The 15669-nt window shown below is 39.5% G+C and overlaps 1 protein-coding gene across 1 annotated transcript in view; it reads right to left on the reverse strand.

Moving 5' to 3' along the window:
* Positions 1-15669, reverse strand: part of NUP37 (nucleoporin 37) — a 47625-nt gene that overhangs the window by 23033 nt on the left and 8923 nt on the right. Inside the window, exons 4-5 of the mRNA XM_055118281.1 lie at positions 11567-11639; positions 8925-9019 (exon numbers count right to left, since the gene is read on the reverse strand). Of these exons, the coding sequence (XP_054974256.1) occupies positions 8925-9019; positions 11567-11639 (168 nt within the window). The remainder of the gene's footprint in view (positions 1-8924; positions 9020-11566; positions 11640-15669) is intronic.

Consider the following 15669-nt stretch of genomic DNA (forward strand, 5'->3'; position numbering starts at 1 on the left):
AAAGGGGTATCTTTTTATAAAAATAAGAATGTCACTTTTCTTTCTCACTCACTGCATACCCACAAGGGTATCTCTGAGATGCTCTGCTAGAGACAGGCAGTAAAGTAGGACTAAGCCTCAAAAGTTCCTTCTTAGTGAAGTGACCAGCGCAGTCCACTGTGGGGTGACTTTCCTCATCCTCCAGAAAAGCTTGTTTCCCGTTACCTTTCTTTCCCGCCTGCAAACAGTGCTGGTGAAGTCTGAAGAAGGAACACGCCACTTTCATTTCGACAGTGGTACTTGCAAAATTAAAAAAACTGTAAGTACCTCACAAGCAGGTGACAGACCTGCCGTGGACGGGATTCTATAGCACACTCCTATAAATTTTATTAAGCCCGACAGCATGCTTGATTTTGACCAGAAAAACAGGTAATACAAACACCTGCCTTTTCAATAATATAAAAAGGTAGAGACTTCCTAAAGAGCCTTTTCTTTAGGAGAGGAGAGGTCTGTGAGGTGAAAGGATTCTGCACACCCCACGTTGGAATGTAGGTGATCCAGAACAGTAGAAGAGAACAGGGCTGGAGAGAGAGAGCACAGGACTTAAGGCGCATCCTTGCATCAACTAGCCCTGGAGCACTGTTCCAGTTCCCCACCAACCCACTGGCCCAGCTGGCTGAACACTGACGGGAACTTCAATGCCCCCCCCCCCCTCCAAAAGCCCCAAACCTAAAACTCCGCTCCCCACCTCTGCTAAGGAAACCAGAATAGAGTGCACTTTCAAGGCTGACTGCCTACAGGACTACTTAATCCACATAAAATGTTTAGAATAGTACCTGGTGATAGTACTATTTTTTTTTTTTTTGAAAGGGTGTGTGGGGGAAGGGCTGGGCACATCCAGTAGTACCCAAAGCTTACTCCAGTCATGGCTCAGGATTGAACCCTGGTCAGCCACACTCAGGGCAAACGCCCTACTTGCTGCACTGTCGCTCCAGCTCAGCTGGTCACGTATTATTATCTAAATCATTACGGAATTCCAATATGGGATTACTTTTGACTGTTCCACCGATTGGAGTGTTACAGTCATTCAGTGCATGAGAACCAAGATTCCATATACTTTCTATGACCTAAATATATTCAGTAAATTTTAGAATTAACTTAGAAAGTAGAGGATATCTCAAGAGAGGAAGATTTTTTTGTAGTCTTTCCTGTTTCTTGTAGTCTTTCCATGTCGTCCATGGCATAACAGTAAATTATTTTGACCCTATACATGTAAAAACTGGCTCATTTGCAAGGATATTGTTTATCCTTATTTTTCAATGTGACATACTATAACTGTAATTATGCTATTTCTGTTTGGCTAACATTCCTTCCCTGTATCTCTTTTCCTCATTTATATTTATTTTTATGAGTTTTATTTTAATAGTCCTGGTTTGCTCTGGGCCATGTTACTGCAGAACTCCAGATGGCACTATTTACACTGTGCTATATACAGGTCATAAACCTGGAAGGAGACTCGACAGTCGTACCTCTGCTTTACATAAGCTGTCACCCGATTATTCTGATACTGAAATGTAGGCACTATAAAAGGGGCTAAGATTTTCTTCTAGAGGTATTATAAAATATTTTAACACGGGGGTATTGGGACTGGTAAAGAATAAGTGACTTAAATGAAAATTCAGTTTTCTTATGAACTTTCAGATGACAGGATACTGAAACTAGAAGGAGTTCTAGATAAAATTAACTTTGTCACAGTCTGTAATATTTCCAATTTGAATAGTACCCAGACTAATTAATTCATGAAGTTTATATTACGGAATGTAGAACAGTTAGAAGTGGACACTGTCAGAGAACTTTCTTCTGTTCTTTATAGTACAGATGTTACAATCGACCCCACAGGACTGACAGTTCATATAACACAGTACCTTTTATATACGTGTACTAGTGTAATACTCCTTTGCATAGGCTCTAATATTTTACATGATAAAGTTTAGAATTCAAAACATTTCATTCATCTACCTTATTCACCCTTTAAGCCATTTCTAACGTGTGCAAACCAGGGGCTCTCAATAGATTTACAAATGTGTACAACCACTATAAAGTTCTAAAACATTCTCTTCATCTCCCAAAGTTAAATCATATCCATGACAAAGTCACTCCTATTCTCCCCATCTCTTAGTCTTGGCAATTGCTAATCTGTTTTCTATCTGTATGAATTTATTTAGTTGGGATATTTTCTTTAAAAAAAAAAGTGCTATCCCATTATATTTTATGCCAAGCACAATTAACAATATGTTTTAAAGTTTTGTGCATATTGTAGCACTTACACACTTCTTTATAGAGCAAAAAATATTTCAAAGCAATATTATATCTACATAATATTTTAAAGTTACAATTATACCACATTTTTGTTTATCCACTCATCAATGTTTATCTATACTGATGGCCATACTATTTTTTTGCTACTGTAAATAGTAAAACAAAAATCTACAAATTTTTTTTTTTCTTTTTTGGGTCACACCTGGCGATGCACAGGGGTTACTCCTGGCTTTTCACTCAGGAATCACTCCTGGTGGTGCTCAGGGGACCATATGAGATGCTGGGAATCGAACCCGGGTCGACCGCGTGCAAGGCAAACGCCCTACCCTATTGTCCCAGCCCAAAAATCTACAAATTTTTTTGCACTGTTTTTAATTCTTAGGGCTATATACCTAGGAGTGTGCCTGTTTCACCTGATTATAAAGCTGCCAAACTCTTGTTAAAGGAACTGTCAAAAGTGTTCTATAGTAGCTGTATCATTTCATATTTCCACAAAGTATGAGAGCTTCAATTATCTACATTCTTGTAAAGACCAACCATTTTCTATTTTTTCATTATTTTCTCCTTTTTAACAGCTACATGAGAGTAAAGCAGTATTTTATTGAGGGGCTGTTGATTTGCGTGCTACTAATGACTGATGACATTCAGCATGGGTTCATTGGTTGTTCATATATCCACTTTGGAGAACTGTCTATTCAACTCTTCATCCCATTTTAAAATTGAGTTTTAAAATAAAAGTATTTTTATTGCTGACTTATAAGGGTTCTTTTTTCCTCTTTTTCTTATTTTTATTGATATAACATTGATAGACAACACCATTTAAGCTTCCAGACTACAACTTCACACCTTGGCCAAAGTATAAACCACACCACAGTCCCCAGCAAAGGTATAGTTAAGAGTCCAAAGAGTCAATTCCTTGGTTATTCTCATTGTTCTTAAGTTCATGAGCTCTTAACATAAACGGAATCTCAGATTCTTATCAAATGTGGACTGGTGCGACAGCACAGCTGGTAGGGCGTTTGCCTTGCATGCAGCTGACCCGGGTTCGATTCCTCCGTCCCTCTTGGAGAGCCCGGCAAGCTACTGAGAGTATCCCGCCCGCATGGCAGAGCCTGGCAAGCTACCTGTGGTGTACTGGATATGCCAAAAACAGTTACAAGTCTCACAATGGAGACGTTACTAATGTCTGCTCAAGCAAATCGATGAACAATGGGACACAGTCCTACAGTGCTATCAAACGTGCTCTCTACAAACATTTTTTCACCCATCCTGTGAGTTATCTTTTCACTGTTCTGTTTTGTTTGCTTTGGACCCACACCCAGAGGTGCCCAGGGTTTGCTCCTGCTTCTGTGCTCGGGGATCACTTCTGATTGTGCTCAGGAGGTCATATGGGATTCTAGGGAAAGAACCCAAGTCAGCCAGGTGGACAAATGCCTTGTCCACTGTACTATCTCTTCATTCCCTGTCTTTTTTATTATCTTGACAATGCCCTCTGGTGTCTAAAAGTTTTAAATACCAGAGTCCAATTTATCTGTCATACGTACTTTCAGTGTCATATTTAAGGAGCCATTGCTAAATCCAATGTCGTGAAGAACCATTATATACTTTTTCTAGGAATCTTCCAGTGTCTGATGTCGAGACTTTTTGTTTATATATTTGTAAGGAATACTAGTCTCCAGTTTCTTCCTTTCATGTCTTTGACTAGCTTTGTATCAGAGTACTACTGGCCTCGGAGATAGTACAGTGAGCAAGGCACTTGCTTTGCATGTGGCCAAGCTGGTTTAACCCCTGGCATCACAATATTCTCCAAGCACCACCAGAAGTGATTCCTGAGCACAAAGCCAGGAGTAAGCCTGGAATACCACTGGGTGTGGTCCCAAAACAAACAAGTATGGATACCAACAAACTGTGATTTGCTACAAAGTAATGCTGGCCTCAAAGAGTAAAGTAGCAAGTGTTTCCTTCTATTTTCTGGACATATTTCAGAGGCTAGTGCTAATACTTTTTCAATGTTTGGACAAATTCACCAGTAAAGCAGCTTGTCCTGGTCTTCTTTTGTTGAGAAGTTTTAATTACTGTCGAAACTTTTTTATTTGTTATAGGCTTATTCAAATTTCCTATTTGGAATAGCTTACTTCTAGAAATTTGTTAATTTCATCAAGGTTCTCAAGTTGGTGTATAACTATCACAGAACTTTCCTAAAATTTTTTAATTTCTCTAGGGCTGTTTGTATTATCCCTACTACCTTTACAAATGTTAGTAATTCAAGTACTCTTGTGTCTTGCTAAGGGACTGTTAAGTTAGTTCTATCTTCTGAAAGAACCATTTTTTTGAGGGGGCTGAAACTGACTCTTGTTTTCTAGTCTGACTTGCTTAGGTCTACTCTTTGCTACTTCCCTGCTTTGGTTAAGTTTGGGTTTCTTTTTTTTTTTTTTTTTTTATCTTTTTCACAATTCCAGGGACTGAGCCTAGAGACTCCCACATGCAGGGTGAGCACTTTACGGCTGAGCTATTTCCCCAGCACTTCTTTCATTTCAGTGTCTATTGCTATCTTCCCTTTAAAGCCTACTTTTGTTGCATCCCAATAATTTTGTTTGGTGTGTTTTTATTTTCACTCTTCTCCAAGTATATTCTAACTTCTCACGTCTTCTTCTGATGTTTAAGAGCGTGATGCTTGGGGCTGGAGAAACAGTGCAGCCAGTAGGGCAGCTGCCTTGCATGAGTCCAACTCAGGTTTGATCCTGGGCACCCCCTATGGGCCTCCAAAGGTCACCAGGGGTGATCCCGGAGGCAGAGACAGGAGAAAGCCCTGAACAACACTGCCAGGTGTGGTCCCAAACCCCAAACCCAAACCCAACCAAACAGACCCCCCACAATGACAAACAACAACAATTAAAAAAAAAAACAAACCCAAAACAACCTTACCAAAAAAATCCAAACAAATAACAACAAAAAAATCCCTAACCCAAACAAGAAAGCCTGGTACATATTTGTAGATGTTCCAGTTTTACTTTTATTACTGATTTTTACTTTCATTCTATTATAGTCAAAGAAGACATCTCATATGCTTTCAATCTTTTAAAACTTATTTAGACTTGCTTTGAGGGCTAACATATGGCCATCTGAAGTATGCGCCATTTGCACTTGAGTACAGTGTGTATTCTGTTGATGTTGGGAGTTTTGAAGTGTTTTGTATATGTCGGTTAGGTCTGGTTGGGTCATGTTGCTTATAATGTTCAAATCCTCTGTTTCTATATTGATTTATCCTATTTAGTCTAATTATTCTGTTTTGCATTTTTCTTTTTTTTAAGCATGGTATTGCCTACATGTGTGTGGGAAAAAAGCCTCATCCAGGGTTAGAGGGAAGGTCAAACGGAAAACAATATGGACACTTATCAGCAAAGAACTGAGCTTTCATACAACCCAGCAATTCCACTTCTTATTCTTAACATCTATCCCCAAAGCCCAAAGACACTATTTGGAAAAGCCGTTTGTGCCATGTTCATTGCAGCACTATTCACAATAGACAAAATCTAGAAATAACCTAAATGTCTAAGAAGAGATAGCTGGATAAAGAAACTGTGGTATATATCCACAATGGAATGAATATTACTTAGCTGTAAGAAATGATGAAATTGTACAATTTTCCATCACATGGGTGCAACAGAGATTATAATGCTGAGTAAAGTCAATCAGGGGGAGAGGGACAGGTCCCAAATGAGCTCTCTCATATGCAGATATGAAGTAACATAGTGAGGGAGCAACAAATGGCCAAAGACAAAGAACCAAGCACTGGTGTGTAGAAGTGAGTTTACCTGGATGGAGGGTGGGGTGTAGCAAGGGTGGGAGGGGTCCCGAAGGCACTGCTGATGAGTGGTGCATTATGTTGGAATGATGCTTGCATGAAATTACCTTTGACTGTATTGTAAATCATGGCACATCAATAAAAATAAGAAGAAAAATACAAAACCCAAAAACATTCCCAAGATGATACAGATTTTGACTATGATTGGACAAAGACTCACTATGTACGTTTACCACCACTATGCCAACCAGACTGTGGTCCGTGTTACATTAGTATGGTGGCAAGAATGATCTCTGAGATGTGAATGGTTGCTTCCCCGGCCCCAATCACACTACTGCCGTTGGTTGGTATTATCTTTGTAATATGGCAGTTCCATACTTTGAGTTACTGAAGTTGTACTATTGTTTCAGAATATCAATTTTCCTTTGTTACCCTGACAGCATTATACTTACTACTCTCTTACTCTCTATTTCTCCCTTGAGGACCACAGCCTGTGGTGTTCAGGGGACCAAATATGGTGTTGGGGATTTGAATCATGTTTTCAGTGACAGATGTATGCAAGGCTAGTACCTTAACTGCTGCTCTGTATTATCTCTCTGGCCCCTGCTTATTCTCAAAACGATTAATTTACTTTATCTTTTTTTTTTCCCCAACCACAGCTGGTGATGCTTAGAGGTAACTCTTGGCTCTGGGCTCAGGCACTATACCTGGCAATGCTAAAGGAACCATATGGGATGCCAGGGATCGAACCTGAGTTGGTTATGTATAGGACAAAGGTCCTACCCCCTGCACTACCTCTCCAGCCCATGTTTTTTGAAACTCTTTTTTATATATTAGCTTTCAGTCTGAGGATGATTGACTTTAATAGTCAATCAGAACTGTCCTTTATAAATAAAAGTTCTATTTAATAATGCCAGATGGGTCCATATGCGCTCCATGTTTTTCTCCTTCTAAGGTCAGTAAGTAAGACATACACAGCAGAAGACAGAGGACAGTATGTTAACACAAATCAAACAGTAGAAGTGGCTGCTTACATCACATCTGTCAACATTACATTAGCTACATTAACTCCCATGGCTTGGTGCCAGAGAGACAGGCACTTGATAAGGCCTTATTTGGGATAAGGGCAGTCTAAGTGTTAGAGAATTAAATGTCATTATTTCTATTGATCAAATAAAATTTTTGCCTTAAAAATGATATCTTTTAGGGTTGGAGCGATAGTACAGCAGATAAGGCATTTGCCCTGCACATGGTCAACCTGGGTTTAATTCCCTGGTACCCCACTTGCTCCACTGTGCCCCACTAGCGTGGGGCAGAGACAGAAGAAGCCCTAAGCACAGCTGGTGTGGCTCAAAAACAAAACCCTCAAAAACACAAAAAGAAAAGAAAAAAATATTTCATTTACTCTCCAAAACTCTATATGACTTGGTTTTTTAACACTTGGGACTTTAGAATTTTAATGTCATGAACATTTTTGTATGTCCCTTACATAATAATTTCAACAGGCAGTACATAAGAATAATGGCTTATGATTTTATACATTTAATTTAAGTTAGCTTTTAGTGTGAAAGGATACTTTTTCAAGTTTGATATGTATACTCTATCAATTTGTTTTTTAATGCTGACACTTTCTATTTCTGTTTCTAATTTGTTTTATTAAACCTTCAGAGATGTATACTATTTATCAGTGTTTACTTAATTCTGGGATTTTCTTGTATCTTTTTAAATTTGAAAATTCATATATTTTTTCTTTAATATTAAAAATATTTGTGGAGGAAAAAATGAAGTTTAATATGTACAACCTGTTTATAAATCCTACTGATTTTGATACAGACTTGTCAAGCATTAAAACCATGCAAAAGCTTTTTTGTTTTGGCTTGGAGTATGTGAAAACAGATGAAGCAATGGGTATTCCTCTAGGGACTAATTCACCTGATTCCACTGCACTCTTGACTCCTCAGCTCAATTTTACCTTGTACATCTTCATCTTGTTCTTTACTTATGATATTTTCTGGCTTTAGGAAGCAGCAAAATGTTATACACACTTCATCTGTTACCAACTAGGAGTACAGCAGTACACTGTGATACTGAGTACATCCACAGGAAACCTTACGTAGCAACTCAGGAAAGTAAGAATAGATTACACTTCCCATGAAGCTTGCTATAGGCAAATATTTTTCAATGTGGGTCATACTGGCCCTGGGAGTGGGGACATAGGGGTTCAGATAGAACATCTTGGGTGGCACTGACCTAGGGTGCATTTGGGAGCATTCGTTTTTCATTTGCTTAAGTAGATTTTCAGAGGGTTGGTCATTTTTTTCCCCCTTAAAGCTTCAGGCACCTCAGCTAAAATAAATGAGCTTTGCAGTTCATTATTAAACACCAGTTTATGATATGACAATCCAAGTATGATATGATTTGTAATCCAAGTAATCTTGTCTATATTCAATAATTTAACCCCATATGGATTTAAAACTCTTATAGATCAGTTTATAAAGTACTCCCTAAAAGTGCAGAAGACAGAGGTACCCAAAAATCAGTAAGAAGATTCCATTAAATAGGATGAGCACTTAAATTGACCAGTTTTGAAATTCTTGCTTGTGCCATATTCACAATTTAAATAATGTGTCTTGCCCTCTCACCTCCCACCCACTACACACACACACACACACACACACACACACACACACACACACACACACACACACACACAAACACACACTTTGGAGAATATACAGAATTTATATTTTCTCTAGTTTTCAAAATAGAGTTAAATTAAAGATAAAAATTCAAAAACGTATTCTGCATTTAAGCAACATACCTGCAGGTATGATCATCACTCACACTTGCAATTTCTTGGCCTCCTTTGGGATCAAACACCAAACCATTAATGAAATCAGAATGGCCTTCTAAAATCTGACACAAAGAGAAAAGTTAGTACAACACAGGAAAATAACCTACAATATTCCTACCTAATTTTTAACTTCACTACCTTAAAAAGCTTTCACTGCATGCTTCTCTTTTCCATAAGTATTTCTCAAAGTAGTAATCTGCTACTTTTTTAAGTTTTTTGTTTTTTGGGGTCACACCTGGCAGTGCAAAGGCTTACACCTGGTGGGCACAGGGGCCCATATGGGTGCTGGGGACTGAACTTGTGAGCCGTGTCAAGGCAAGCACCCTACCCTTTGTACTATCACTCTGTCCTGCAATCTGCTACTTTTAAAGCCTGATTTATGTACATACTTTTCTGGAAGGTTTGTCTTAGAAAGAGGCTGATCATATGATACATTATCATAATCATCCTTTTCTAGTACTTATTTCATATAAAAACATACTTTTAACAGCATTTGTCTTTATATCACTTTCTGTCTCACTTAAGATATTATATAAAAAAAATTGAACAAAGAATGTCTACAAACACTGAAACAAAGGCAGCCTCTTTTTTTTTTTTTTAAGCCTCATGCTTTCTTCTGTGAAAATGTGTTGCTACCTAATAAACAATACAATAGGGACTTCACCTTCAAAGTCTTTATCTACTTGCTCAATGTAACTGCCAGCAACAGAGTGTAATAAGCCCTTTATCACAGCAATCCAGAAATTCTCTTTGAGCTAGAGAAGGAAACAAATTAAGAACTTGCAATTGGAGGACTATCTAAGCAGACAGGTTCAATTAGTCCATATCTGTATTGTTAAAAACCCATAGGTACATCTGGATCAGAAACTCAATTTTGTTTTATTATTACTGTTAATGGGCTGGAGTGATAGCACAATGGGTTGGGTGTTTGCCTTGCATGCAGACGACCTGGGTTCAAGTCCTCCGCCACTCTTGGAGAGCCCAGCAAGCTACCTTTTATCTTGCCTGCACGGCAGAGCCTGGCAAGCTACCCGTGGCATATATGATATGCCAAAAACAGTAACAACAAGTCTCACAATGGAGACGTTACTGGTGCCTGCTCCAGCAAACCGATGAGCAACAGGATGACAGAGACAGTGATATTACTGTTAATATTTTCTTTTTGGCCACAACCAGTGGCGCTCATGTCTTACTCGTAGCTTTGTGCTCGGGTATCACTCCAGACAATGCTCAGAGGACCATACAGAGGGCCAGGTCAAACCAGTGTTTGTCCCCCTGGTGCTTTCTCTGTCCTTTAAAGAAGACATTGCTGTGGTGCTTATAGCTTCTAGCATTTTGGGTTAGTCTCTAGTTAGATGAACTGGGGCAGAGTCCACAATAGAGTAGGATCATATGTGTCCCTGGACTAGAACATTTCATTGTTTGTGGAAGAAAACCATGATTGTCTCATGAACCCTGAAGGGCCTCTGGCCTTTCTGTTTCTTTACTGATGCTCTGATGCAAACTAATTTTTAAAATTTAAAAAAAAATTTATTTTTATAAAGTTGTTCACAATAAGGACTGGAGCGATAGCATAGCGGGTATGGCGTTTGCCTTGCACGTGGCCATGCCGGGTTCGATTCCTCTACCCCTCTCGAAGAGCCTGGCAAGCTACCGAGAGTATCTCGCCCTCCGGCAGAGCCTGGCAAGCTCCCCGTGGTGTATTCGATATGCCAAAAACAGTAACAAGTCTCACAATGGAGACATTACTGGTGCCCGCTTGAGCACATCCATGACCAATGGGACGGCAGTGCTATAGTGCTTTTAAAAAATTTTAAACATAGAAACATTTATGCATAATTCAATCCAATCAAGCAAATAGGAAATGGGATTAACAAAGGGGGAGTGTCCCCCCAAACCATGTCCCCAAGGCATGATGGTCTCTACAGCAGGACCCCAGGACCCCTGAGGGCCTCAGTGGCTCCCGCTTGCACTCCAGCTGCTTGTTCTTCCACCCCCTCGCTTGCTCGTGTCCCCCACTTCCGCCTCCCCGACACAGCACCAGCACATGCGGACCGGCTGCCCCCTCAGGTCTTGGCCGCCCACTCCTCCTCGTGGGTCCCATACTCCACCAGGCCGTAGCCCTTCAGGTAGTCCCTGTTTTACCTTAATAAAAGAGAGCAGATTTGTAATCTGCAGTCCTTCCTAAGGACATAGTTTCTAAAAATCTACTACAGAGTAGGAGCGACTTAGAGTACATAAAGATCATCGCGCTAACTCACTCTGGGGCTGAGGCTAAGCCCTAAGGGTAGACCGCATGCCTGGCATGTTTGAGGCTCTGGGCTCAATCCCTGGCACTGAAAGAAAAAAGTCATTTTATATGGGGATCAATCCAATCAGGAAAGAAATAAATGGGCTGGAGATAGAGCCCAGTGGGCTGGGAAGCCTGTTTCATGCGTGGGAGACTCGGGTTCGATCTCTGGCACTGTATGGGTTCCACCCACGGGTGGGAGCCACTGCAGTACAAGCTAGACAGAGCCCCCAATAGCCACTGGGTACGGCCCAACCACTCCCACCCTGTTTTAAAAAATAATCAAAACGTGCTTTAAACTAAAAAAAATTATACATACTTTGTATTCGTTTTTCTCCTGAAGATCCGAAGTAAATAATCTAATTTTCAAATCAGCAGCTGAAGTACAAAATCTGGAAGCAAACAAACAAACAAACAAGTCCAAATTCTGAGCTCTGTAAGTTTTCCTCACACTCCAATCACCAAAACTATTAATATAACTCATAACCATGTTTTTATTTATAAGGGAGGGATTTTTTGAGGGAAGAATGCTGTGATCGTTGTTAAAATGTTATGTTAGAGAGATGTTGGGGTTCTTTGTGGAAGAAGGTGAGTACATTGGTAATAGGTTTAATGTTGGAATTTTGTGCGTGAAAAAGCTTTTTTAAAACAAAACAAAACAAAAAAACCCCTGATGTACAAGGTTATCCACAGTACAGCTGTTTCAGGCATCCTCTGTTCCAGGAGTACTCCCACCACCAGTGTGACCTTCCCTCCCCCAGGTTTGCCCCATCCCCTTCCGGCCTCCTTGGCAGACACAATTTTATTTCATATTGCTGTTTACAACAAAATAGCAAACGGAATCATCACAAAGATAGGTCAATCAAAGTCAATCTGAGAGACCTATTTTATCTCAATGGTGTTACTAAAGTCACTGAGGATTTTCTGAGTTGGCCGAGCCTTTTGTGCAACTGTTTGCACTCACTGAGTTTAGTGGGCTTCTAAGCAACTTGCCCATCAAATTTACTTGCTCCTCCGAGGCTGTTACTACTGTGAGATCTGGAGGCACTGCACAGCTGCACTCCGGGAGCTGTGACGCTGGGCTGCTGATAGGTTAGAAGTCACCCGCGGCTGCTCTTGGGCCTCTCTGGAAGGGAGCCGGATCTAAGAGTTTTCAATCTACCTGGGATGATTTAGTGGCTTGTAGTCTAATTACTGCATTATTGCAATACTGTTAATAACGGTTTCTCATTGTTATCAAGAAACCATTAAAAATAAGAATACATTATTGACAGAATTGTAAGTCACAGAATCTCAATCAAAAAAAAATTAAGCAAAAACTATTACATAAAAGGATGGATTCTTGGGGCTGGAGCCATAGCACAGCGGGTAGGGCGTTTGCCTTTCACTCGGCCGACCCGGGTTCGATTCCCAGCACCCCATATGGTCTTCCGAGCACCGCCAGGAATTATTCCTGAGTGCATGAGCCAGGAGTAACCCCTGTGCATTGCTGGGTGTGACCTAAAAAGCAAAAAAAAAAAAAGAAAAAGAAAAAAAAAAGGATGGATTCTTAAAATATCTTCAGGGGCTGGAGAGATGCCACAGTGACTAGTGTTCTTGCCTTGCACATGGCTGACAGGGATTCAATCCTCATTATGTACAATCCCTGAGGCCGGTTAGGAGTGAACTCTGAGCACAGAGCCAGGAGGATAAGCCCTGAGCACCACTGGGTGCGATCCCCAAACCAAAAACAAACAACCAACAAAATAAACGTATCTTCATTTTACCCAGGTCAATTATTAACATAAAAATACTGTTTTGGAGCTGATGCAACAATACAGCGGGTGCCTGCCTTACATGTGGCTCCACAGTACCCCTTGTGGTACCCTGAATCTCACCAGGAGTGATCCGTGAGTGCAGAGCCAGGAGTAAGTTCTGAGTACTGCTAGATGTGGCCCCAAAACAATACAAAATACTGTTTTTATAAAAAAAAAGACATAATAAAAATATTTTTTAGTTTAGTAATTAATCTTCCCACAGCAGATAAAGTAATTATTTCACTAATTCCCTGGAGAAATATAAAAACTAAAAAAAATACTGAATTAAAATAAGAATTGTTACTGACAAAGAAGAATTAGTCGAAGTCACACTTTTGCATTAACTAGGTTTTCCATGAGAACATATCTTTTAATCAGATACATACAAAAAAAATTGATTATATTGAGGGATGGGGACTTAGCACAGGGGTGCAACAAAACTATCAAGAAAGAAAATGGTCGACTGGTGGAAATGTCACCTAGTCCAACCTTTGTGACAAACAATATGGAGATCTCTCAAAGAAGTAGGAACGGAGCTTCCATTTGACCTGGCCATCCTGCTTCTACAAGTACATCCTAACATACACTATGTTCACTATTGCTCTTAGAGCAGTAGCCAAGATATGGAAGCAACCCGAATGGTCAACAACTGGTGCATATTCACAATGGACTACACAGAGGCCCTAGGGAAAATAAAGTTATGCAGCTCATGGTCACTCCAATGCAACCAGAGGGTACCCTGTGAGTGAAATAAGCCAGCGGCAGAAAGACAAACACAGGATGATCTCACCCCTCAGTGGTACACAGAGAAACAAAGCCAAGGTTTTAGATGATACCCATCAAAAGCAAACCAAAAATATAATAAAGCAATGGTTGGGGTGGGGGGAGGACACTGTAGGCCTGCAAGTGACACAGGGATGGGGAGGACCGCGAGCACTTTGGTGGCAGGGATGTAGAGTAACTTCACACAGCAGTATCAGAGGCTTGAACACTATTATGACTTAAGATACCTAACTACAATTTAAAAAAATAATTAAAGAGAAATGAGTGGCATAATAATTGATTCTCACAATTAAGATTTTAAGGGAAGGGAAAGGACTGATTAGGGAGGACACATGGGGAACTCTGTTGGGAATGTTCCATTTCTTTGGGTGTGTTTGTTTGTTTTTCTTTGGGGGCCACACCCAGCAATGCTCAGGGATTATTCCTGGCTCTGCACTCAGGACTTACTCCTGGTGGTGCTCAGGGGGACTGTACAAGAGGCTGGAGATGGACACTGTGCAAGGCAAGTGCCCTTGCCGCTGTCCTATTGCTCCGGGCCCAAATGTTTCATTTCTTGAGTTAAGAGATCACTATACCGGGTGTTTATCTCATAAAAATAATGTAAACTACATATATTTTCCTGTGTAATTTTGATATACTCACTATATTTTACATTTACAAGTAAAAAGTAAAAATAAACTTGAAACAAAACTTTATTCTGTTTAATTCTTCTCCTTCGACTTTGTCCAGTACTGTTCTAGGTGCTCACTATTTCTGCAGTCAGAACAAATCAGTCACAATAAACATTGCTAATGTGAGGGTCTCCGAAAGAAAATTACTAGCGTGAGGTGGCTAAGTTCAGTAAAAATATCAGAGAAGAGGTAGTGACCAGAATCTAAAAATACTAAGAAAAAAAAAACTAATTAAAGAATCTTACTAGGATTTCTCCACCTTCCAAAAAACAAGAGAAAAACAAACAAACAAACAAACAAAAATACCCAACTTTATGGACAACACTGTGCTATTCCACTTTTCTCCAAATCTTTACTACTTTCATTTATAAGTAGGAGGTACTGAAGTCATCCTTTAATTAACCCAGAAAACTCCAGAGAACTGAAGTAAGGTGAAGTTTATTTTCTTGCCCGTAATAAAGAAAAGCAAGTGTGATTAAGAAAAGAGGTGAATGATAGAGAGCAAAGAATATTCAGTTGTCTTAAGGCAACTAAACACCAAGAGCAAACAATTAGGAGGGTACCTATAGATGAAGATAATAGGTACTATAGACTAAGCTAATGGCAAAAGATACACAAAGTAGTCCAGTGATTTTGAAAAACTACCATCTTAGTCATGAAAAAAATTATCTTTAAAATACTATGGAAAAAATAATAAGGTAAAATCAGTAGTTTTGTAACTTAATAAAGTTTAGCTGTAATTATATATAATCATTCCCCTGACCCTGAACAAGACAGGGACAGATGGGGACGTTACTGGTGCCCGTTTAAGCAAATCGATGAGCAACGGGATGACAGTAATACATGTAAAATTATAAAAAAATGAAAGTATTGAGTATATAATTGACATTTTAATTTTTATATTTCTGTAACTAAATTCAATATAGTATACTATTTTTATAAAAAATATATAATTTATTTGGAAACAAAACTGTGTTGTCAGCTTGCTCTAAAAATATGGCCTTTAAAATTAATGGCTGGTTGATGTTTTTAATTCATTATTTATATTTAGATAGATCCAAAAAGGATAGAGGTAGCTAATCAAAATGCAGCAACAACAAAAAAGATGAAACAATACAGCAAATCCATTAAAAGGAGGACAGGAAAACAGGCGCCAAGCAAAACTGGGCGGA

Source organism: Sorex araneus, chromosome 10, assembly GCF_027595985.1.
Source record: "Sorex araneus isolate mSorAra2 chromosome 10, mSorAra2.pri, whole genome shotgun sequence".
In the NCBI taxonomy this organism is placed as follows: domain Eukaryota; kingdom Metazoa; phylum Chordata; class Mammalia; order Eulipotyphla; family Soricidae; genus Sorex; species Sorex araneus.